Raw genomic sequence first — 25,278 nt, 5'->3', positions numbered from 1 at the left:
GATTGACTGATTGTGAAATCGAACGGTGCAAACTAGATCTCGTTGGATACAAGCAACATAGCTATCCTCCTATAACGACTCTAGAACGCCAAATAAATAAAGCATTAATTAGTTCATCAGGAATATAGAAAAAGCATCAAAGATAAATATTATATTTTTTATTACTGCTATTTCAGCAGATTTTTGGTATAATAGATTATGGTATTGTTTATACTATTATTGGTATTACACCTGTTAGACACCAGGAAACCTTGCAAGATAGCATTATTTGGTAAAGCAAAATTAGAAATGAAATCAAAACGATCCATCACTCATTATTAGTTTTTATATGAAAGCAAGCAGAAACCAATATGTGGAATATATTCCAGCAAAAAGTTAGAAGAAAGTATTACAACCTATCTCATAAAAAGCGAGGAGTAAAAATGTATGCCCGTGGATAAATAGACCTAAAAATCATGAAAAAAAAACGGGATAGGTGGTACAAACGAAAAAAGGAAAGCCTGGAACCATGAGGATGCGGCATAGTACAAACAGCCTTAAATTGGAGGATAATTACATTCAGATTCAAATGATAAGACGTACATTTTAAATACCTGAATTCAGAAGGCTTTTTCACTAAAAGCAAATGTAACACAATAACCCAAAGACACATGCAAGATGACACGATATTTTCCTACTAGGCCTGACTTAAATATCACTGAAAATGGAGTCACCAAACTGCTAAACAACTTAAACTTACATAAAACAGCTGGACCAGATTGTCCACTGAAGTATCACCCATTCTAACTTTGATATAAAATGAGTGAAACAGCACCGGAGAAGTACCCAGCATATGGAGATTAGCAAATGAATGTCCGGTAAGAAAGGAAAGAAATTTGAAACAGTAAAGCATAGACCAGTGTAGCTAACTTGTATTGCATGTTAAATTAACATCATGACTTATGCTTATCAGAACAATAGCTTAAGGTCATTACAAGAGAGGCGCAAGATACCGAAGGGATATTAGTACTAATTAGTCGAAGACAAACTGACAACTCCATCACAACAAAACCGTACAACGACGAAAAGACCGTCTACAAAACGCAATATAACAAACTGAAGACTAAATTCACAACAGGGTTTTCGGAAAAGAATATCCTCTGGGATGCCACAGGAATCATTTCTCTTATTTCTATACTACATTAATGATATGCTAAAATATATCAGATCTATGTAAGATCATTAGCGGATGGCACCATTGTATATCTTACGATAACATCAGTTGTCGACAGAATCTGACTTCAAGTCGACCTTGATAAACTGGCACTCTGGGAACAAACCAGGTAATGAGTCTCCATCGAAAAAATGTAACGTACTTACCATCACTATATGTATGGATAGCTTTCACGTTGACTATCATACAACATCTCCTTGTTTTTATAAACATACAAGAACACTTTTATCGCTAATCATTCAACCCAAGAGCATAAAAATCGTAGAATCGCAAGCATTTTTTTTGTTAATATTTGTGTTTTCTTAGGTTTTGTTTTTTGTGTCATGTCATTTGCACATTTAATAGAGGTAAAACAATTGTAACTGCTCATTTAACTAACCCTAAATGTCTCTGATATGGAGTGAAAAAATAGGCGCAAGATAAAGGTACATACACAACTCATACAAACTGACAACGTCATGCCTAAACCGAAAGACAACAAAAAGACAAACAAGTTCACAAACCACAAAACAGAAAACTAAAGACTGAGCTACTCGAACGCAACCAAAAACTGGTGGTGATCTCGTGTGTTTGGGAAGGCTAATCTCCACTGATTGTCTTTAAATGTATATTTCATTTCTTTTTCCGTTAAAGGATTTAATGATACAAATCAAAGTTATTGATAAATAAACAAGTAAATATAGACTAGATTTGCCATTGCAAGCAATAGTGGATGTCACCCTTTCCCCATTGACACTAGGCAGCCATTTCGAAAGTTTTAAACAGTGAATGCACTTATATGCATGGCAATACATATTTCTGTAATTTTTTAGAACATTTGAAGCATTTTGAAATTTTCACATTTTTGCTGTTTCCATGGCAACGGTGGCCATTTTGGAAATTTCAAAGTCAAAAAGTTCATCAACACTTGCCAGATAACATTCTTATCAAGTTTCATTAAGTTTTGAGCATTTTCAAATTTTTGACATTTTTTCAGTTACCATGGCAACGGTGGCCATTTTGGAAATTCCAAAGTGATAAGTCTCATCTGTAACAATCTTATTAACTTTCATAAAGTTTGAAGCATTTTGAAATATTTGAAATTTTTGTCATCTTTGCTGGTTTCCATGGTAACAGAGACCATTCCCAAAATTTAATGACAGATGCCACATTGTACAATGGAAGGAACAAAACATCAAAGTTTCAATAGATTTGACCTACCATTTAGAGAGAAGAAATGCTACTTTAAGGTTTGACCTTTTTTGCATGTTTTCATGGTAACGGCAGCCGTTTTGGAAATTCCAACGCCAAATTCCACATCAACCAATGATGCTCATCGTTATTGTGAAGTTTCATCAAATTTTGATATTTTTTAAATTTTTGCTGTAGTTTCCATGGCAACATAGTAGTTCCATTGATTGCCAAAATCATCCAAAACCAGTGTATAGTGGACACCTACACTGAATTAAAATCTAATGATTTTAAGTTTAAGCATATCCAAAAAATTCACCAAAACCAAAAATTGGATTTTTTCACTTTTTTTCAGTTTCCATGGTAACGGCAGCCATTTTTTTATGTTCCAAAGACCTACTGCAACTCTAAATTTTGTGTTTCCTCATTATAGCAAACAATCATTCAGATTGGTTCCATTAGCTAAAAAAAACTGCCGAACAAAAATCATTGGAAGAATAATAATAACTAAATTTGCCATTGCAAGCAATAGCGGATGGCACCCTTCCCCCATTGCCAGGCGAGCGGCATCCATTTAGAAAATTCCAAAGTCAAAGAGTGCATCTACACATGCAAATTATCATTGTTGTAAAGTTTCATTAAGTTTGGAGCATTTTAAAATTTTGGACATTTTTGCCGTTTTGCATGGTTACGGCGGGCATTTTGAAAATTCCAACTTCAAAATGCAACTCTGCCCATGCCAGTTACCATTTCTGTAAAGTTTCATCCAGTTTGCAGCATTTTGATTATTTTGAAATTTTGGACATTTTTGCTGTTTCCATGGTTACAGTGGATAATTCCAAAATTCTAAAAGCAGGCATCTCATTGCCACATGTCATGTTATATATCAATAAAGTTTCATTGACTTTGGTGAGATACTCTTTAAGAAAATGCAGATTATATGCATATTCCCGAATGGCCAATGTAAAACTTGCCCCCAGTTGCCATGCAACGGCGGCCATTTTGGACTATCCAAATATTGTCTTGACATCTTAGCATAACGGGTAACATTTTCATAAAGTTTCATCCAGTTGGGTCTTATAACGAAAGAATTACAATTTTTGATAGTTTAGCTATTTCAATGGTAACGGCAGCCATTTTGAAAATTCCGAAGTCAAACTGCAAATCAGCACATGCCAGTTACCATTCCTGTGGAGTTTCATCCAGTTTGGAACACTTTGATTTTTTTTCGCATTTTTGCTGTTTCCATGGAAACGGTGGCCATTTTTTACCATTCCATAGCAAGGTGCACAACTTTACAGTGGGGTCCGCATTATAGAAGAGTTCCATCAACATTGGTTCATTGGATTCCAAGAATTCGCGCGGACAAAATGTGTGGAAGAAAAATAAGAAAAAAAAGAAACGTAGAATAAGTTATATAGATACAATGGATAAGCGTAGATTCTTGAAAAAGAAACCATGAGCCCGGAGGGCGAATGGTTTGTTTTTCATGAATCTACGCTTATCCATTGTATCTATAACTTAAACTATTGTGTTAATTTCTTTTCAAAATTAAAGCCTTTTCTTAGAGGGTATTGTAAGTGAGTTTAAATAACCATGTTATCGTGTCCAACGATGCATTGATAAATCTCAGATCACAATTAATTGGTTAACAAAATACAAATATAACACTTCTACCTTTAAAGATCTTTATATTACCAGGCACATGAATATTATCTGTTTATACAAAATAAGACATATTCGAAATTATTTCTAATAAAATTGAGAATGGAAATGGGGAACGTGTCAAAGAGACAACAACCCGACCAAAAAGCATATATAAAGTATTTATAATAAGTATGTTATCAAAATTTGTCTACCACTCTAGGCACATCACGATTTTCTCGCATAGGAATTTGCGAACAAACCTTTGTAAAATTATGTAGTAAAACAGATGAAATCATACAATATTTATAAAACAAAAATTGACAAATAGAATATAATAATTTTTGTTTCAAACATGTGAAAAAGCCAATAATAATTAAAAAAAAACCGGTAAAACTCGCTATTATTACAAAAATATCCACTATAACATGCAAATTTTGAAAAAAAAACCAGGATAACTTAAGAATTGGAACAACAGAGGGAATACCTAAACCGACAAATCCCTATCTTTAACTCATTGATTTTAACCACTCTAACCTCGCGGCTACCAACTCATACTATACGACTGCCTATTTTGTCTATATAAAGGTACAAGCCCTGTGTGTCCAATGAACCGATGTATATCAGATATTCATTTAAATATATAAAGTAGACATCTATAGTGTAACCCATTGGTAGCCGAGAGGTTTCGTCGATGTGTTGATGTCATTCACACATAACAGATTTCAAGGAAGGGTTCGATTCCCAGTGAAGGCATATAAAGATTACAAAAATTAAAGGTAAGTTTTAAAATTAATTCCATTAGTGAACAGAAATCAGTAAATTAGCCTATTCAAACTTAATGAAATTAGGCACACAAAGGAAACAATTGAATATAGTTTGGTGAGTCAATTTCAGCGGCAGATTTAGGAAGCGTTGATTCTAGAAAAAGAATCCACGGTAAATGAATAGGCTAACGTCACCACAATGGTTTAACAGTATGTCACCCCAGCTCCGTTGAGGGTGACATAATAACTAGATTTGCCATTGCAAGCAATAGCGGATGTCACCCTTCCCCTATTGCCACTAAGCCGCAGCCATTTCGAAAATTTGAAACAGTTAATGCAGGCATTTTGGAAATTCCAAAGTCAAAAGTCTCATCTATCCTTGCCAGATAACATTAATATCAAATTTCATTAAATTTGGAGCATTTTGAAATTTATGAAATTTTTGAAATTTTCATGGCAACGGTGGCCATTTTGGAAATTCCAAAGTCAAAAGTCTCATCTATACTTGCCAGTTAACAATCATAATAAGTTTCATAAAGATTGGAGCATTTTGAAATTTTTGAAAATTTTGACTTTTTTGCTGGTTTCTATGGTAACAGAGACCATTCCCAAAATTTAATGACAGATGCCACATCGGTACATGGGAGGGAACATACCACCAAAGTTTCAATGTATTTGACCTACCATTTTAAGAGAGGAAATGCTACTTTAAGGTTTTTGGAGCATGTTGACCTTTTTTGCATTGTTTCCATGGTAACGGCAGACATTTTGGAATTTCCAAAACCAAATTCCACATCTGCAAATGTTGTACATCGTAACTGTGAAGTTTCATTAATTTTGGAGCATTTTGATATTTTTGAAATTTTTGGTGTTGTTTCCATGGCAACATAGTATTTCCAATGATTGCCAAAATCATCCAAAACCAGTATATAGCAGACACCTACATACTATTAAAATCTAATGATTTTGAGTTTAAGCATATCCAAATAATTCACCAAAACCAAAAACTTGATTCTTTCACATTTGTTCCGTTTTCATGGTAACGGCAGCCATTTTTTATGTTCCAAAGACCTACTGCAACTCGAAGTTTTATGTTCCTCATTATAGTAAACCATTAAGTTTGGTTCCATTGGCTCCAAAAAAACTGCCGGACAAAAATCATTGGAAGAATAAGAATAACTAGATTTGCCATTGCAAGCAATAGCGGATGTCACCCTTCCCGTATTGCCACTAGATTGCAGCTTCCACACATGACAGTCATCATTATTGTGAAGTTTCATTAAGTTTGAAGCATTCTGAAATTTTTGAAATTTTTGCTCCTGTATCAATGGTAACATAGTAGTTCCAATGATTGTCAAAATCATTTAAAACCTGTATATAATGGACAACTAGATTGTATAAAAATTTGATGATTTTAAGTTAAAGCATACCAAAATTATTCACCAAACCCTGAAGTTTTTGGAGCATTTTGACCTTTTTGCATTGTTTCCATGGTACCAGCAGCCATTTTGGAAACTCTAACTCCAAATGCCCCATCTTCCAATTTGCTCATCGTTACTGTAAAGTTTCATTAAGTTTGGAGCATTTTGATATTTTTGAAATTTTTGGTGTAGTTTCCAGGGCAACATAGTAGTTCCAATGATTGCCAAAATCATCCAACACCAGTATATAGTGGTCACCTACATTGTATTAAAATATAATGATTTTAAGTTTAAGCATATCCAAATAATTCACCAAAACCAAAAACTTGATTTTTTCACATTTGTTCCGTTTCCATGGTAACGGCAGCCATTTTTGATGTACTTAAGACCTACTGCAACCCGAAATTTTGTGTTCCTCATTATAGTTAACTATCATTAAGATTGGTTCCATTGGCTCCAAAAAATCTGTCAACCGACATTGTCGATTGGGTGACATAACTAGATTTGCCATTGCAAGCAATAGCGGATGTCACCCTTCCCCCCATTGCCACTAAGTGGCAGCCATTTCAAAAATTTTAAACCGGGATGCTTATGCATGGATATACATGGTTCTGTAAATTTTTAGAACATTTAGAGCATTTTTGATCATTTTAAATTTTTTGACATTTTTGCAGTTTCCATGGCAACGGTGGCCATTTTGGAAATTCCAAAGTCAAAAGTCTCATCTAGACTTGCCAGTTAAGAATCATATTAAGTTTCATTAAGTTTGGAGCATTTTGTAATTTTTGGAAATTTTGGAAATTTTTGCTGGTTTCCATGGTAACAGAGACCATTCCCAAAATTTAATGACAGGTGCTACATTGGTACATGGGAGGGAACATACCATTAAAATTTCAATGGATTTGACATACCATTTTAAGAAAGTAAATGCCACTTTTAGGTTTTTGGCTCATTTTGACCTGTTTTGCATTGTTTCCATGGTAACGGCAGACATTTTTGAAATTCCAACTCCAAATTCTCATCGTTATTGTGAAGTTTCATCAAATTTTGATATTTTTTGAAATTTTTGCTGTAGTTTCCATGGCAACATAGTAGTTCCAGTGAATGCCAAAATCATCCAAAACCAGTATATAGTGGGCACCTACATTGTATTAAAATTTCATGATTCTAAGTTTATGCGTATCCAAATAATTCACCAAACTCTAAAATTTAATTTTTTCACCTTTCTTTGGTTTCCATGGTGATGGCATCCATTTTTTAGTGCCGAAGTTGCACTGCAACTCGTAAGTCAGGGTTCCTTGTTATAATGAACAACCATTAAGATTGGTGCATTAGGCTCTGAGAAAACTGCAGGACAAAATTAGGTGGAAGAATAATAATAAAAATAAAATGAAACGGAGGAAAAGCAATATGTCACCCGACATTGTCGATCGGGTGACATAATAATAGTAAAGAAACAGAGGAAAGCAATATGTCACCCGACATTGAATAATAATAATAATAGTAAAGAAACAGAGGAAAAGAAATTTATCATCCGACATTGTCGATCGGGTGACATAACTAGAATTGCCATTGCAAGCAATAGCGGATGTCACCCTGGTTAATTGCCAATAAACGGCAGCCATTTCGACGTTTTCAAACAGTGAATGCAGATATATACATGACAACATATCTATCTGTTAGTTTTGAAAGCGTTTGGAGTGTTTTTCAATTTTAATCAAATGTGTTGTTTCCATGGCAACGGCGGCCATTTTGAAAATTCAAATTCCACATCTCAGTTTGGTGGTTAACAATTCTGTAAAGTTTCATTAAGTTTTGGGCATTTTGAAATTTTTGCATTGTTTCCATGGTAACGGCAGCCATTTTGGAAATTCCAAAGTTAAATTCCACATCTACATATGCCATCTAACATTTTTGTAAGGTTTCATAAAGTTTAGAGAACTTTGAATTTTTTTATATTTTTGATCAGTTTCCATGGCAACATCGTAGTTCTGATGAATCTCAAAATCATCCAGAACATCCCCCTAGAGGCCAACTACATTATATAAAAATTTGATGATTTTATGTGCAGGCATACTCAAATTATTCAGTAAAAAGAAAAATTGCATTTTTTCGCACTTTTGCCGTTTCCATGGTAACAGCGGCCATCTTGGAAGTGCCAATCTCGACTGCACTTCTGCACATGGTGGTTAACATTGTTGTATAGTTCCATTACAATTTGTCCATACAATTTCCGAGAAAAAGTGTGGACAAAAAGTGTGGAATAATAATAACTAGAATTGCCTTTGCAAGCAATAGCGGATGTCACCCTGGTCCGCCAATTGCCACTAAACGGCAGCCATTTCGAAATTTACAAACAGTGATTGTAGATAAATGAATGACAACAGATTTATTTGTTACCTTTGAAAGCGTTTGGAGAGTTCTTCAATTTTAAACAGTTGTGCTGTTTCCATGGCAACAGCGGCCATTTTGAAAATTCAAAAGTCAAATGCCACATCTACGTTTGGTGTTTTACATTTCTGTAAAGTTTCATTAAGTTTTTAGCATTTTGATTTTTTTGCATTGTTTCCATGATGGTGGTTAACATTATAGTATAGTTCCATCAAAATTGGTCCATTCAATTCCAAGAACTAAGCTGGACAAAAAGTGTGGAATACGAATAATACGAAAAAAAGAATCGTACAATAACAATATATCACCCCAACTCCGTTTGGGGTGACATAAAAATAAAAAAAAAGAATCGAACAATAACAAATATGTCACCCGACCTCCGTCAGGGTGACATAATAATAATAAAAAAAAAGAATGGAACAATAACAATATGTCACCCGACCTCCGTCAGGGTGACATAATAACAAAGAAACAGAGGAAAAGCAATATATTACCCGACATTGTCGATCGGGTGACATAATAACCACAATGAGTATATCTATGCTACAAGGGACTAGTGAAAAGTAAATATAGATAACCACAATGAGTATATCTATGCTACAAGGGACTAGTAAAAGTAAATGTAGATAACCACAATGAGTATATCTATGCTACAAGGGACTAGTGAAAAGTAAATATAGATAACCACAATGAGTATATCTAGGCTACAAGGGACTCGTAAAAATAAATGTAGATAACCACAATGAGTGTATCTATGGTACAAGGGACTAGTAACAGTAAATATAGATAACCACAATGAGTACATCTATGCTACAAGGGACTAGTAAAAGAAAATGTAGATAACCACAATAAATATATCTATGCTACAAGGTACTAGTAACAGTAAATATAGATAACCACAATGAGTATATATATGCTACAAGGGACTAGTAAAAGTAAATGTAGATAACAACAATGAGTATATCTATGCTACAAGGTACTAGTAACAGTAAATATAGATAACCACAATGAGTATATCTATGCTACAAGGGACTAGTAAAAGTAAATGTAGATAACCACAATGAGCATATCTATGCTACAAGGGACTAGTAAAAGTAAATGTAGATAACCACAATGAGTATATCTATGCTTCATGGGACTAGTAAAAGTAAATGTAGATAACCACAATGAGTATATCTGTGCTACTAGGGACTAGTAACAACAACCTTCAGGGAATCACGTTACCATTGTTCTGGGGCAAATTTCACTATGAATTCATATAGCGTTTGTTATTGAAACCCTTTCAAATGAACTTGACATAACCTGGCCTATGATCGTGTGATTTATGAATGAGATTTAAATGTAAGTAATAACATTACTCAAAGGAAGACTAAACACGAGATAAAATCAGTGATTCATCACGACTTGAGTAAGCTGAGCGATTGGTCTAAGAAATGGCTGATGGCATTTCATCTTTCTGAACCCAGAAAAAAACGAAATTAAGCTGGTTTCTTTTTTGAAACTCCAGAAATAAATTTTATATTCAATTGTAAGAATACTCAGTTTACAGATTTTCATAAACACTTGTGGGTTTCGTGTTGCTCAGTCTTTAGTTTTCTATGTTGTGTTTTGTGTACTATTGTTTGTCTATTTGACTTTTTCTTTTTTAGCCATGGCGTTGTCAGTTTATTTTCGACTTATGAGTCTGAGTGTCCCTTTGGTATCTCTAGCCCCTCTTATTTAGCTAGGCGTTACATTTAGCAGAGATGCTAAATGGAACACTCATGTGGAATGTATCAAAAGAATGTATCGAAATTCGGAAACATTTGAATGCACATAGGAAATTAAAGTGCAGATTGAGGTCGATTAACTGTATGCCGCCATCTTTGATTGTAAAATAGCAGTAGACAATCGATCTAATTCTTTACTTGAATTTGCAAATTTTGAGACAGATTTACAATTAATGTGTAAGACTGTTATCTAAATGAAAAAAAAAAATTATTACTTGAATTATTCAAACTTATTTTTGTTCAAATCAATTTTTCAACTTAGTCATTTAAGGGGTTCAGTTCAGTTTCAGTTTCTTGTATGTTCCTCCATTAATTGTGGAGCACCACCCATAGGGTATAATTGTAGCAACTATATACACCTTAAAACATAAGGAAACATAAAATTATGTACAGTTGACTGACAATAAAAATTTATAAATGATTAATATTATTATTAATTCATAGGATTGTCATTACAGAATTTAAACCAAAAATTTTAAGAATAATATCATAATGTGCTGAGGTGTAAGAAAAAGTTAAGTAAGAACTGGATATATTTACAAATAAGTATTAAGAATTTAATTAGTCTTAAATTTAAATTATACTTATAATTGTTAGTTAACGGTGCTATTCTTACATCAGAATTTATAATGAAAAGAGTGTTTAAAAAGACTGTTATGTAAAAGGGTTGGGGTTAGAACAATTCAAATACATAAGTTTTCCTTCACAGTTTAAGATTACCTATTTTTTCGGATCTTGTCATTATTCTTTAAAGGTACTTGATATCTGAAAACTTTGCAAAAGTTATTTTAAGTCCTAATAAGTCATAAAATAATAAAAGGATAAAAGTAAGGAACTATTTTATTTTAATATTTTTTAACTTATACTGTACTTGTGATCAAGTTTTTATCCTTTTTGTGCTCAGCATGTGTATCTCATAGCACATATTTCTAGCCAGAGTTTCAATGTTTTCATACACAGTTGAGTAACAGTTTATGTCCTTGCTAGTACAGTCCATTATGAGCTGCAGTAGATTCCCTTGTTGTATGATCTTCCTGTATGTTGAGGTATCAATTTCATCCATTTTCTGTTTGATTTTTGTGCAATATTTAGATCTTATTTGCTCCAATTCTTTGCAATGTAGAATAAAATGTTCTAGATCTTCATTTTCCTGTTCACAGATTGTACATAAAGGGTTAACTTTTGGATCGAACTTCGCTCTTTTGGCTTGGAATATGTACGTTTGACTACTTATTCTTGCTTTTATTTCTCCTGCCTTTACATCTTTACTATTGTTTTTTTACACTTTTCCAGATATTGTGAGCTTCATTTAATGGATTGTTCTGTATTTCTATGTATTTAAGTGATGTTTTTTCCATTTTTTTATTATGACATTCATTTTTCCAGTATTCCTTGATCTTTATTCCTATTAGCCTTTTCCATTCGATTTTCTTACGTGGTTTTTCTATGTAGTAACTACTAGTTTTCAGATTGTATTTTGATAGAGTTTTTTCCACTCTGTTGATAAAGTCTTTTCCTCTTTGGTCTGAAAATGCTATTTGTCGGCGCAGAATTTCACATTCTATGGTCCCTGAATTTCTAACAGTATTCATGAAGAAGGTTAGTAGATTTTTGTCTAATGTGATGGCAATAGGTTCTGCTCCTACCAGGGTATAGACAGCCATATTTGCTGTATTATTTGGAAGCCCTTGAATTTGTCTGAGAATTTTTCTCTCTGCCAGTTCTAGCATATCCTTTTCTTTTGCAAGTAAGTTCATCACCTCAAGTCCGTAGATGCTTCTTGGTACTGCATATGTTCTCCATAGCTTGTATGCGACCATGGGTGAGAATCCCCTTCTGACATGTAAACCAGCTCCCAGAAGGCTGTATATTGTTGCCCTGTCGGTTTTTATTCTTTCTGAGATATTTGCCCGGTTTTGATACCAAGATGTTTGGTTTCATTGGTTATATTGATGTAAATATGTAAGGGAAGATAATTCTAATAGTAAAATTTTTATAAAGGAATGTTAAAGAATATTTTTTCTTACTTATAGCAAGAAAACAAGTTCGGTGACACCATTTTTCTTTTTTTTTTCCTGATGCATATTATAAAATCTATCTTCTCATAATTTATTTCAAAATTCGATCAGCTAAGATTTATTTTTTTCAGATAGGTCTCTGTTTTTATTATTATGGCAATTTTGCACGACTTGTAGCTTGAAAAATAGCACGGTGACCCTTTTCATAGAAGTTTTTAAAAAGGCATGGTAAAACTAACATTTTGGCAAAGTATTAGAAAATTCTATCTGATGAAATATATACCGATGATCGAAACTAAGAAAAGCTGTACTACTTGTCTTTTAAAAGACCGAATTGTAATCAAATCAGTCTAACATTTTGAGACTTATCACATTCTAAACGACGTGCAATAAAATACATTTTAACATACTAGTAGAAATAGGCATAGGATAAGATATGGTCTTTCAAGTCATTATATATTGTTATACAAATCCTTGGGAACACCTACTCATTGGAATTATTTCCAGATGAGGAGTTATAAAAAAGTTTATGTCGCACACATAAAAGTTTCTAGTAAAACTAAGAATATATACACTAAAATCCAAAGTTCACGGATTAAAATATAAACAAAAAAATAAATAATAACGAAATCACTTAAGCTTTAAAAAAAAAAAAAAAACCAGGACACCCCTACCTCTACCTTATCACATATGTACAAACAGCTCATATCACAAATTTTCAATATATACGGGTTCACTTTATTTACAGTTAATTGGACGGATTTATGATTTCTGCAAAATGCAAGTTCTCTGGGTATGCAACCTATAACACATATCGGTAGACATTTTCTGAATTTTGTCTAAATCGGTACGACTGTTAATCTCAGGCAACAAGAACGTACTGTCAATAATAAATTTAACTATATATGATTGATTTTTAAATTTTGCGGTCCATCCTGACGTGCCAATAATGGAGATCTAAGACCTTTAGATTAGAGAATGTCTCTTTTCTCTGCTGATGTAATGCAGGACAGAGAAGTAAGAAGTGTGTTATATAGATATAAGAAGATGTGGCATGAGTGCCAATGAGACAACTCTCCATCCAAGTCAAAATTTATAAAAGTAAACCATTATAGGTCACAGTACGGTCTTCAACACGGAGCCTTGGCTCACACCGAACAGTAAGCTATAAAGGGCCCCAAAAAATTACTAGTGTAAAACCATTCGATCAAACGGGAAAACCAACGGTCTAATCTATATAAAAAACGAGAAACGAGAAACACTTATGAACCACATCAATAAACGACAACTACTGAACATCAGATTCCTGACTTAGGACAGGTGCAAACAAATGCAGCGGGTTTAAACGTTATGTCCTCATTAGATGTTCCACAGCATCTGCATAAAGAAGACTCTTTTCCATCACTAAATTTGTGTTTATTTGACTCAAAGAGGTAAGTTCCAGTTAAGAGACGTATTTTTATTGCTCCTTTCTTCACATTTGAAATTTTTGATGATAAGCTGGTCCAAACAGGGTGTACAGATCCGATTTTTAAGAGAGTTCTATCCAGGTGTACCAAAGTAGTTTTAGATTCTATTTCTTTAAGAAAAAATTTTGACCAATAATCTCGGAGAGCCAGTTTTACAGACAATTTCCATTTTAGTTTTGATGGTGGCCGTTGCTTTAGTGAATCAATGCTTGGCAAATCATACAAGGTTAACGTACCCGCGACCTTACAGAAGAAGCTATGTTGATTATCCAAATTCATAATTAGTTGTCTGTCTACCAGATCCTGTAATGTTCAATTGTCGCATGAAACAATGTTATACAGGAAAGAGAGTTGTCTTTTATGGATTTCAGCCTCAATTTTCAGTGCGCCTAAGATGAGGTATACAGCTCCAGTAGCTGTTCTTGCAGGCATTGACTGGAAATTTCTTAAAGTTTTTTTATGAAAGCGTGACAAGATGTCCAATTGCTTCTGGTTAAGTGGTAGAATCTTCATACCATACAACAGACGTGGAATGGCGTAGCTCTGATAGATTTTATAAGAAGTTTGCGGATTAAGACCATTTGTGCCATGCAGACCAGTGTTCATCAAGGAATACAACGTTTTTCTAGCAATGCTGATACGTGCATCGATGTTTACTTCATTTTCCTTTATTTCTGCTCTTTTTAGAACAAGGTGTGTAGTATCTTCTGAAGGATATATAGAGTTGTTGCCTAATGTCCATTGTAAATCAGATCTGTTAACGTTTTTAGGTTTATTTAAGATGACTGCCTTAGTCTTTGAAGGATTGATGGTTACTCTAGATTGGTTGGCATGGTGATTTGTTACAGAAAGCATACATTGCAATTCCTGTTCACAGTTGCTAACGAAGGCTACATCGTCTGCACATGTTGGACAGCCAACATATGTTGTGCCTATTTTAAGTCCCCAAACTATGTGATTTAAGATCTTCAAGGAGATTGTTGACATATACTTTGTAGAGAAATGGAGAGAGGATTCCATCCTGGCGTACTCCTTGATGAATTTGGAAGCTATCGCCAATGTTTCCTTTCCATTTGACCTTTGAGAGTAGACCACTATATAAGTTTTTTACTACAGTCCACATTGAATGGTTTTGTGTGTGTTCATGTAGTTCATCCAGCATTATTATATGATCCACTACATCAAATGCTTTCTGACTGTCAACAGTAATCAGATACAAAGGTTTAATTGTGAGATGTTAAACTTCTGCTCTAGCCTCAGTGATAATTAGCCCAGCCATAAAGCATAGACATGCCCTTTGTAAATCCAAATTGAAGAGTTGACTGTTTAAAATTTTGAGTCAGATATGGCTGTGGTACATTCAAAGAGCTTTGAAACAACAGGTGTGATGGCAATTCCCCTGTAGTTGTCCATCATCATTGGATTTTTCCCTTTTTTAGCACGGGTATTACAATGCCAGATTTAATTATATGTGGAATGGGTTTATCTTTCATGATAGTATTAAAACAGTCTGTAAGAAATTGTGTAACTATAGCCGGAGAATTTTAAAAATGTTCAGCAACGAGACCTAATTCGTCTGTTGCCTTGCCGGAATGAAGCTGTTTAATGGCATCGCAGATAGTTTGAGTGCTGAATTCAGTTGTAATATTTTTCTGTTCGCACAGTTGTTGGATGATTTTGTGCCGGACATTACATAGGTCTAGAAAGTCTGGGTCATATCCTTTGTCTTTGGGGAGAGCCAGGTCCTCGAAATATTTTGAGAAGCTTTGTGTTTTGTTTTAGTCAAGTGTAGCCCTGTTGTGAAGCGTGAAGATTTACACCACCATCTGATTTCTAATTCTACCTGAGTGGTCACTTCGTTGATCCCATAAACCAAAGCCTTTACTGTCAGTTAGGACAACAGGTGTAAGTCTTTTATTCCAAATTATAGGAGGCAGTGCTCTTTTTAAGTATTTCTTTAATTTTCTTTCCGACATGAATAACAGGAGAAAGCAATGATGTTAACTTTGTATCTATTGTTTATAAGTATGTACCAATATTATATGAGGATGCGAAGCAAGTCTGCAGCGTTCCAACGGCAGTGAAACGATGAGGATTTTTACAAGTTATATGCTACTGTTGATTATCAGATGAGTAAAACTATGTTCGAAAAGCAAAAGGCCAAAAGAGCCAACACGTCGTGGATATTCCCGCCGTTGGAAGGCTCAGTTGGGTAACGGATTTAACTTCGGTTTGATAACTGAAAAGCCTCTTTTTTTTCATTAATTATAAATAGATTGAAGACCTGAGATTATTCTACTAGATGTATAATAGTAATCTCAGCTTGAACCTTGCCGAAATCCTTTGAACCAGAAACATATATATACATGTCTCTCGGTCTGCTGATATTTTTTTAAATAGCTGCGGAGAATATTTTAAATTTCGCGCATTTCAATATATTCAGTCAACCGCCATCTGACGGAATTAAAACACCGGAAATGAGATGCACGGAAGTTAACTTGCCATAATAATCAGACGCAATGGCGAAAATACTGACAACCCAGTATAAATAGTGAATTTACCATAACATGTTCAATGACAGATTGACATTAAGATCAAATTCAAGTATGCCCATCTTTTTCAGTTTTGCACATTTGATGTTTTGTTTGTAACGCAGGGAATTCCTTTATTCAACAGTTGTACATTCCATCACTTCAGCTGCTGAAACAGAAAATGGTTATCGATCATAAATTTGCAGATTTTAGGCACATTAAATTGCAAATCTTTACTTCTCAGTTATGATCAAGTTCAGCACATTTAAACATTAATTTCTTAAGTCTTTACCATTATCAGTTGACTATATGTGCAGGAGAACAACATTAAAAAATTTGAAGTTATTTCAGAAATCAAAGTTGTGTGACATTTTATTGTAAGAAAATTATTCATAATCATACTTTCAGACTTACAAATATTTTATTGCATCAGATCCTTAAGTTAGAAAAAATTACATGAGGATGAGGGAAGTTAATATGGGTCAGTCTTTTCACTGCCGAACACCACCGAACACCCAAAAAGTGAATTAATACTATGAAAAAATTTTTCAATTTAAATATTTATGTGATTTTTACGGTCTGTTTTGTCATTGTGTAGTTCAATTGCGCCTTCCTGATCCTTCCTTAGTATTTTAACAAATAAATAAATGTTATATTTCTTAATAAACATTTATTAAAAATGACATCCATCAACTTGGTCCTTTCTTTATCATTTGCTCCAATTACTTAATGAGTTTTTGAAAAACTCTCCACCATTTTTGATATTTATTTACACTTAGCTATTTAATGTGGTATTGGATACAGGTATTATTCCTGAAACTTGGACAGCAGGAATAATTATACCAGTTTTTATACGACCGCAAAAAATTTTTGCAGCTGTATATTGGTATGACGTTGTCGTCGTCGTCGTTAACTTTAGTTTAAGTGAATGGATCTCTATGAAATTAGACCATAAGGTTCAATACCGCAAAAGGAAGGTTGGGATTGATTTTGGGGGTTATGTTACCAACAGTTAAGGAATTAGTGGCCAAAAAGGGGCCAAAAATAAGCATTTTTGTAACTTCCAGACATAACTTGTGTGTTAGTGTATGGATCTCTCTGACATTGTACTACAAGGTCCCATATCACAAAGGGAATGCTGGAATTGATTTTGGGGGTATTTGCCTCAATATTTAAGGAATTAGGGGCCAAAAAGGGGGCAAAAAACAAGCATTTTTCTAGTTTCATGACAATAACTTGTGTGTAAGAGTGTGGATCTTCATGAAATTGTACTACAAGGTTCCATATTACAAAGGGAAAGCTGGAATTAAGTTTTGGGGTAATTGCCCAAAACGTTTAGGAATAAGGGGCAAAAAATAAGCATTTTTCTAGTTTCCAGACAATAACTTGTGTTCAAATGTATGGATCTCTCTGAAATTGTACTGCAAGGTACCATACCACAAAGGGAAGGCTGGGATTGATTTTGGGGGTAATTGCCTCAAAATGTTAGGAATTAGGGGCCAAAAAGGGGAAAAAAACAAGCATTTTTCTAGTTTCATGACAATAGCTTGTGTGTAAGTGTATGGATCTTTATGAAATTGTACTACAAGGTTCCATATCACAAAAGGAAAGCTGGGTTTGAGTTTGGGGGTAATTGCCCTAAACGTTTAGGAATTTGGGGCCAAAAACAAGCATTTTTCTAGTTTCCAGACAATAACTTGTGTTCAAGTGTATGAATCTCTCTGAAATTGTACTGCAAGGTACTATACCACAAAGGGAAGGCTGGGATTGGGTTTGGGGTGATGAATCATAGGGGGGTTCAAACATTTTGGGGGGGGATTTTTTTTCTTTAAAATTTTCCATTTTAAATTGGTTATTTCTGATTTATATATAAAAGCAAATAATAATGATATGGTTTGAATAAGTAAATTAAAAATTTTTAAGTTCTTAGACCACATTCATTCTGTGTCAGAAACCTATGCTGTGTCAAATATTTAATTGCAATCCAAATTCAGTGCTGTATCAAGCTTGAATGTTGTGTCCATACTTGCCCCAGCTGTTAAGGGTTCGACCTCTGCGGTCGTATCAAGGTGCGCCCAGTGGAGCATTTTATTAAATTTTCATTTAAAACTAAATAATTCAAATGATATTTCAAACTAATCTTTGGAATCTTTCAGTTCAACCATATTCACAAGCAGTCAACCTGCTGGAAAAATGCACAGAAATGTATATTGGTCATGCAAGTTGCCAACATAACAGCAGTTCTAAGTCTGGATCAAATGTGAATATCAATCTGATCAAATTAACAGAAAATTCAACCACCATGCTACTAATTTTGATTAATCATTTACATTATCTTCATTAAAATGATGTTTTCAGTGGTCTAAATAAGGGTCCAGGAGACCCCCAAAATGCAGGATTTTGCACCATTTTTGAAAAAAATTCTTGGGCCCTTCAGTGGGCCCCAGACCCCCCCCCCCCCCCCCCCCCCCCTCCCCCTGCTGTAGGCACGACGAGCAAGCTCGTCGCTGCGATTGGCTGTTTAACCTGCTTCATAAAAACTTACTGACACCACTGCATAGTGTATTAGTGTATTTCACAAAAGCAAAAAATTGAATATAAATTCAAATCATATTACCTATTCTAAGTTCTTTGACTACACTTATTCTGTGTTAGAAACCTATTATGTGTCAAATATTTAATTACAATCCAAATTCAGACCTGTATCAAGCGTGAATATTGTGTCCATTTTTCGCCCCAACTGTTCAGGGTTGGACCTTTGCGGTTGTATCCAGCTGCGCTCAGCGAAGCATTTTATTTCAAATAGTATTATGATGTCGTTTAAGGAAATTTTGTCTTTTTTATTCTGGACAAAAACGACACTTCATCGGAATATCATTTTACTTAACAATTTTAGAAGAACACGTGAGCTTGAATGACAAAAACTATTTTCAGATATTTCGGTATGCCTTACGAGAAACAACTTAAAAAGGATTTTGCCAACTGTAACTTGAATGTGTTCTAAATGTATAATAAATTTATTTAAGCCTGATCTATTTAAATTAAAGCTTTAGTCTTATTATTTGTTTAAGTGTTAACTTCATTATTAAAAATGATAAAAAAAAAATATTTGTCAAACGTTTTACTAAAATACGTGAAATAGATAAGATAACATAATAAGATATTGTTTTTTTCCTTAGTTTAAAATAATTTTGGGGTGTTTGGTGATGTGCGGTGGCGTTCGGCGGTGAAAAGACCAACCATGTTAATATATAATTTTCCCCAAGATAAAAAAGATGATTTTATCTGAAATGTAGGAGGAAAATTCAAATGAAGGATTCCCTATGTTAAAAGAGTTTTAAATATTTTACTTGCAACAAGCCTCTACCTTAATATTGACAAGATAAAAAAAAACAATTTCGGGGTTCAACTTATCTAATCCTTGGCATTCTGCAATAACATGCCACTCAAAGAATCCAGTCTGTAAAATTTTTAAAAGTTATCGCATCTAGTGCCAGTACATTTAACACATCCTGCAACAATATGTACACTCAAAGCAGGTATTCACTAAAACAGACACATTTTCAACCAGAATCCATTGTTATTATGAGAATAGTCATACCTGCCAACTTCTGAAACCTTCAATGAGGGAGATCTTTGCTATGACAGCTGAGGGGGAGATTTTGCAACATTTTCAAGCTAAATATATGACCTGTGCACTATATACATCAACAAAACACCAATATGGGTTAAAAAATATACTTTATTTTTTTAATTCATTGTTATAATCATGATACATGTAATCCATACTACAAATGTGAAATATATCTTTTGGTTTTCAGAAGAGAAAAAGCCAATCAATTTTATATTTTTTTAGCCTCCACTGCCTTATTGTGAGTCACACATAGCATGCCTTTTAACATCGTACAGACCACCAAAAGCAACCGAAGAGTTGACTCAACATCATGTGCAAAATGAAGATTCATAATTTGCGGAGTGAACTTGATCATGAATTCATCCAATCTGCATGAAATCAAACATAAAAGATAATCAAGCAAAAATTTCAAATAAACGCCCATTGTTTGTTTATTTCTATTGACAGTAGTGTAAAATCCCAAAAATTCGACCTCATGTCATTCCAGGTTAAAATATCCGAATGCAGGAGATTCAATACTCCTGCGTGGGAGCCGACCAGCTAGCGGGAGATTTCCTGAATTTTTGTTTGTGTGGGAGACTCCCGCTTAAAACAGGAGGGTTGGCAGGTATTAAATACTTTACCTTTAACATGTTTAACAGTAGTTATATACATGTTAATCAATTTTGTTAAAAAAAAGTGTTCATTACAATAATAATTTCTGGACCTGTGGCTGGTCTGGCTTTGAAAATACAGACTGTCAATCAGAAACTAGCCCATAAAATAGGTAAAAAATAATCTTGATGTTCATATAAACCCACTTTGAAGACTTTATTAGTCATCAGCTCTCTAAAAAGGAATTATATTACACAAAAGCTTTCATATTTGAAAAATTCACCTGGGCTAATGTGAAACCACACACCTAACTGCATGCTACCTTATGTCCATAAAATGTGTTAGGATAGATACATGTAGGCAGAAATATTTGTATTTGTCTAGAGAAATTTCAGAAAAATGATTCTGGAAGAAAAAGAGAATACTTTTAGTGCTTAACGGTGTACTGGATGTACAGAAACACAATGACTCCAGGTGTGATAATTTGTTGAAATATTCCAGGCTGATTTTTTGCCAAATTGTGGCTATGAAATTGGATTCTGTAAGCAACTAAATCAGAAAGTAGACCCATACTCAGAATCTCAAAAGTATTAGAGTTAAACTTCTATCCCTTAAAATTTTTTTTGAGAAAAAATTTGCTAATTTGTATTCATATGAATTGATTGATTGTTCTTTAAGTAGATAGCCAAGGTTTCTGTTAAACTTTTGTTCAATGCATTCTGGTAAGGTTCCATACTCTGACAGCCCGTTTGCTGTCATCTATTGGTCAAACAACACATTAAGTCAGACAGCTCATAATAGTCCAAAGACCCATGTCCTTAGGACTAAATATTTTTTAACCTAAACAACAAAGAATGGGAGACCTTTCACCAGGGTTACTATATTGGCACACTTTGCAAAAAATAACTTTTGATGGGTTTTCATTGAATTAAACCCTGTTAGGAATCATAATGTCAGTATTTCCCTGAAATTGCTAGAACAATATAAACTAAACTTGGATAGAACATTATCTTTGAAGGTTCTTTATGATAATTTCACTTTTCATTTGGTTGGAGGACATATGTGGGTATGGTCATCAGAAGGAATTTGTCACTTTTTTTCTTTTAAAGGGGCATTAGCTGTCAAATTCATGTTCACCTATTTGACTCAAATTCTTATATTTGATTTATAACATACTAAAACATATATCCAAATTATAAAAAGTCTAAAATAAACATTTTAAATTGAATGGACTCAATAATATGTATCAGCATTTAGTGTGTATTTTAATCTAGACGCCATCTAATTAACTATCAAGGTGACCAACGGTCATATAACCCAATATAAACATAAATACAGATATAAATAGATAGCAAACACGTCAAATTGGATTTTTCTAGGTCTGTTTGATTTCACATTAAGTTGAAAAAATATGTTAGTGTATAAGAATGAGTTTTTGTGGATCAAATAAGTCAACCAAATGGTTTACCCTTGTTTCACTTTCAATGTTGCTATTCCTTTTAATGGCTGAACTTGCCTAGTTTATGCTTCATCCATCCTAATGGGTTAAATTGAAGGTCACTTGAATACAGATTCAATGAGGTTGAATTATTCACTTGCAAATGAATAATTCATCAGCGATGTATCTTATCTTATTTTGACAAAATTGAACCAAACTGTCTTCTATAAGCGAATTATTATTTCACTATTTCACTTTCATTAATGATTGAACGAAATCAAATCATATTCTATTTTTTTTATATCTCGTAGCTAATGCCACTTTAAGGTAGATTAACTGTATACCGCCATCTTGGATTGTAAAATAGCAGTGCACAATCGGTCTAGTTCTTTGTCTAAATCTGCAAATTTTGAGACAGATTGCCAATAAATATGTATATTTGAATAAGGAAAAATAAGTAATTTATTGAATTATTTGGACTGTTTTAACAAAACTAAATACAATGTACTTTATTTTGTTTGAATCAATTTTTCAACTTAGCCATTTAAGGGGAGATAACTCAAATACATGTAGTAAAAAATTTATAAAGGAATGTTTCAGAAATTTTTCGTTTTTTACTTGTAGCAAGAAAACAAGTTTGGTAACACCGTATTTTCTTTTTATTTACTTTAAACATATTATAAAACCCATCTTCTCATATTTTATTTCAAAATTCTATCTCCTTGATTTCTTTTATTTTCAAAAAAGTGTTTTTTCTATGAATAATATATGCAAATTTGGTCAATTTTGCACGACTTATAGCTTGAAAAATGACACGATGACCATACCTTTTATTATATTTTTGAAAAAAAGTATGGTAAAATCTACATTTTGGCAAAGTATAAAAAAATTCTATAAGAGGAAATATGTACTGATATTACACCTTAAATGATTAAGCTATTGAATAAAAATAATAGTAAATTTTATGTAGTAATTGAATTAAAATCATTTCTTCTATTATTAAGGTCAAGAAAATGAGTAACTTTTTAAAGAAGATGATGCCAGGAAAACATACAGATATGAGCCTGGGATTAAATCATCTTCGAAAATTGTTTGCAGAATTCCGTCACCCAAATAGAAGGGCATCTCAAGATGAACAAGAAGAAAAATTGTATACAATGATACCATTGTTTTGCAAGGTAATGTACATTATTTAGTTGTTAATCTAACATTTATTACATCGTATTAAAATTAATCCTTAATGGAACAAGGAAATAAAATATTGAATGATAAACATTAGTTTGCACTCATAACCGACAATAAAATCAGACAACAGAGGTCCCAGACCAAATTAAATGATGAAAAGTAAAATAGAATGGCTTATAACCATAAAAAAAACACAAAAGTTGTCAGATGATGAGTTGGACAAGACAGATGATAGATGCATAGTTACGAGGAGACCAAGAAAAATTTTGGTGAGACAGCTGTCTCGCAACACAAGTTTGATGGTGCCATAGCGAGTCTGTTTTATTGGACATGATTTTTGAATTCCCCCTTGGTAACTTTTTTTGTAGTGACATCTAAAGGTAAACTCTACATTTAGACTTGTGCTAATTAACAGAAATTGACAATGTTTTTGAAATGATATTGAATGTTTGCTTAAGATTTTCTTGAAAATATCAAATATATTTGATGCATGTAAGTGACACAGTCAGGAGTCAAAATTAACACTTTTCATTAAGACCTAGTAGAATATACAAAATTGTAAGTGTAAGTCTAGATGAACACTATTCATGTGGTGGGTTGGTCAGTCAAATTTAAAACATGGAGAATATAATTTTACATTGATGGTACAGAAGTTAGGTTGAGTTTATTCTCCTTTTGATTCCAGGAAAACCTTAACATTTTTTATTTATTAGTCATTTAGGTTTCAGAATTTTTAAAACATTAAATTGGTGTGGGGAAATGCTACATTTTTTCTTACAGAAATTAATGGGGGAAAATCCAATAAATTTACCACATTAATAAAATTTTCTTGCAGACGTTTGGAGAGGTACCATCCAGTGAAATGATGGAGAAGTTTGGTGATATTTTACAGTTTTCTAGCCACTTATCTAAATTAATGGTCACAGAGATAAGAAGGAGGGCTTCAAACCAATCTACAGGTTTGATTAACTAGATTATTATTTAAATAGAAACATCATCAAGCATTTTGGCATGGTGTACCTTGAAATAAAGTATTGATCCTTTACAAAAGTTTTACATTATTTTTCTTTCCTTCTGAATGTTTAGAAATTCTATAGAAATAGACAAACTAGCCTTCATAGTAAAAAGATCAGATGTTGATTAGAAATTTAATCACATACCTTCTGCAGCTGTAGGCATTGTTGTATTACTTGGACTTTTTTCAATATAAGGTTGTTGTCTGCACCAGTCTTTTTGTCACTTTTATCACATATTAATTAGGGCCATACCTAGTGGCGGGTCGCCCTATAGTGATCAGTCTGTCCGTCCGTAATAAATTGTGTCCGCTCTATATCTAGAGAACCATTATAATTTCATACTTTATACTTGACATGTATATAAACCAACACCAAGGGGTGTGTCATAATGTTTGTACAACTTCCTAGGTCAAATTTCAGGGTCAAAAACTTTGGTTTCAGTTCACAACCCACAAAGGACCCACAGAGATGGCTCTCATCTCAATGATGTCTAGTTGAATCCCTGTATAGTTTAAGATTTAACAATATTGAAAAATTACTTGGTTAGCAAAACTTAAATTAAAAAAGAAAAAGAAAAAAGTCCAACAAAATCCAGTTGGAGGGTAGTAAATATTGTTTATTTTCAGCATTAATGAAACAAAGTTTTTACCTTCTTACAGAAGCTGCAAGTTGTGCAATAGTTCGATTTCTAGAGATAAACTCATCAGAAGAAGCTAGTAATGGTTGGATGTTACTTCAGGCTTTAACTCTCCTATCTTCTGGTGGACAAGCTTTGATAGACAACATGACAGGAGCTTCTCTGCCATCAACTCTTGTAAAATGTCTCTACTTATTCTTTGATCTACCAGAAATCCTTGATGGAGATGCAGTTGAACCTGGCTGCAACTTTACACACACAGAAAGAAGAATTTTATTACAGAAAGTGTTTGTTCAGGTATATCTGTTTAATAAGTGTATAAATTAGGACTGAAAGGGTTTATCGTACTTCAGATATTACTTTGATACTTAATTTTACTTT

The 25,278-nt window shown here is 33.4% G+C and overlaps 1 protein-coding gene across 2 annotated transcripts in view; it reads left to right on the top strand.

Moving 5' to 3' along the window:
• The first annotated feature begins 16,355 nt into the window (after positions 1-16,355).
• LOC127708473 (WD repeat and FYVE domain-containing protein 3-like) overlaps positions 16,356-25,278 on the top strand; it is a 113,195-nt gene continuing 104,272 nt past the window's right edge. For both annotated transcript variants that reach the window (XM_052213342.1, XM_052213341.1), the window contains exons 1-4: positions 16,356-16,466; positions 23,064-23,237; positions 24,080-24,203; positions 24,920-25,194. In XM_052213342.1, the coding sequence (XP_052069302.1) occupies positions 23,073-23,237; positions 24,080-24,203; positions 24,920-25,194 (564 nt within the window). In that variant the 5' untranslated portion in view covers positions 16,356-16,466; positions 23,064-23,072. The remainder of the gene's footprint in view (positions 16,467-23,063; positions 23,238-24,079; positions 24,204-24,919; positions 25,195-25,278) is intronic.

Source organism: Mytilus californianus, unplaced genomic scaffold, assembly GCF_021869535.1.
Source record: "Mytilus californianus isolate M0D057914Y unplaced genomic scaffold, xbMytCali1.0.p SCAF_7, whole genome shotgun sequence".
Lineage (NCBI taxonomy): Eukaryota > Metazoa > Mollusca > Bivalvia > Mytilida > Mytilidae > Mytilus > Mytilus californianus.
Note: the sequence above shows the minus strand (reverse complement) of the source record. Positions and strands in the feature narration are given on the sequence as shown.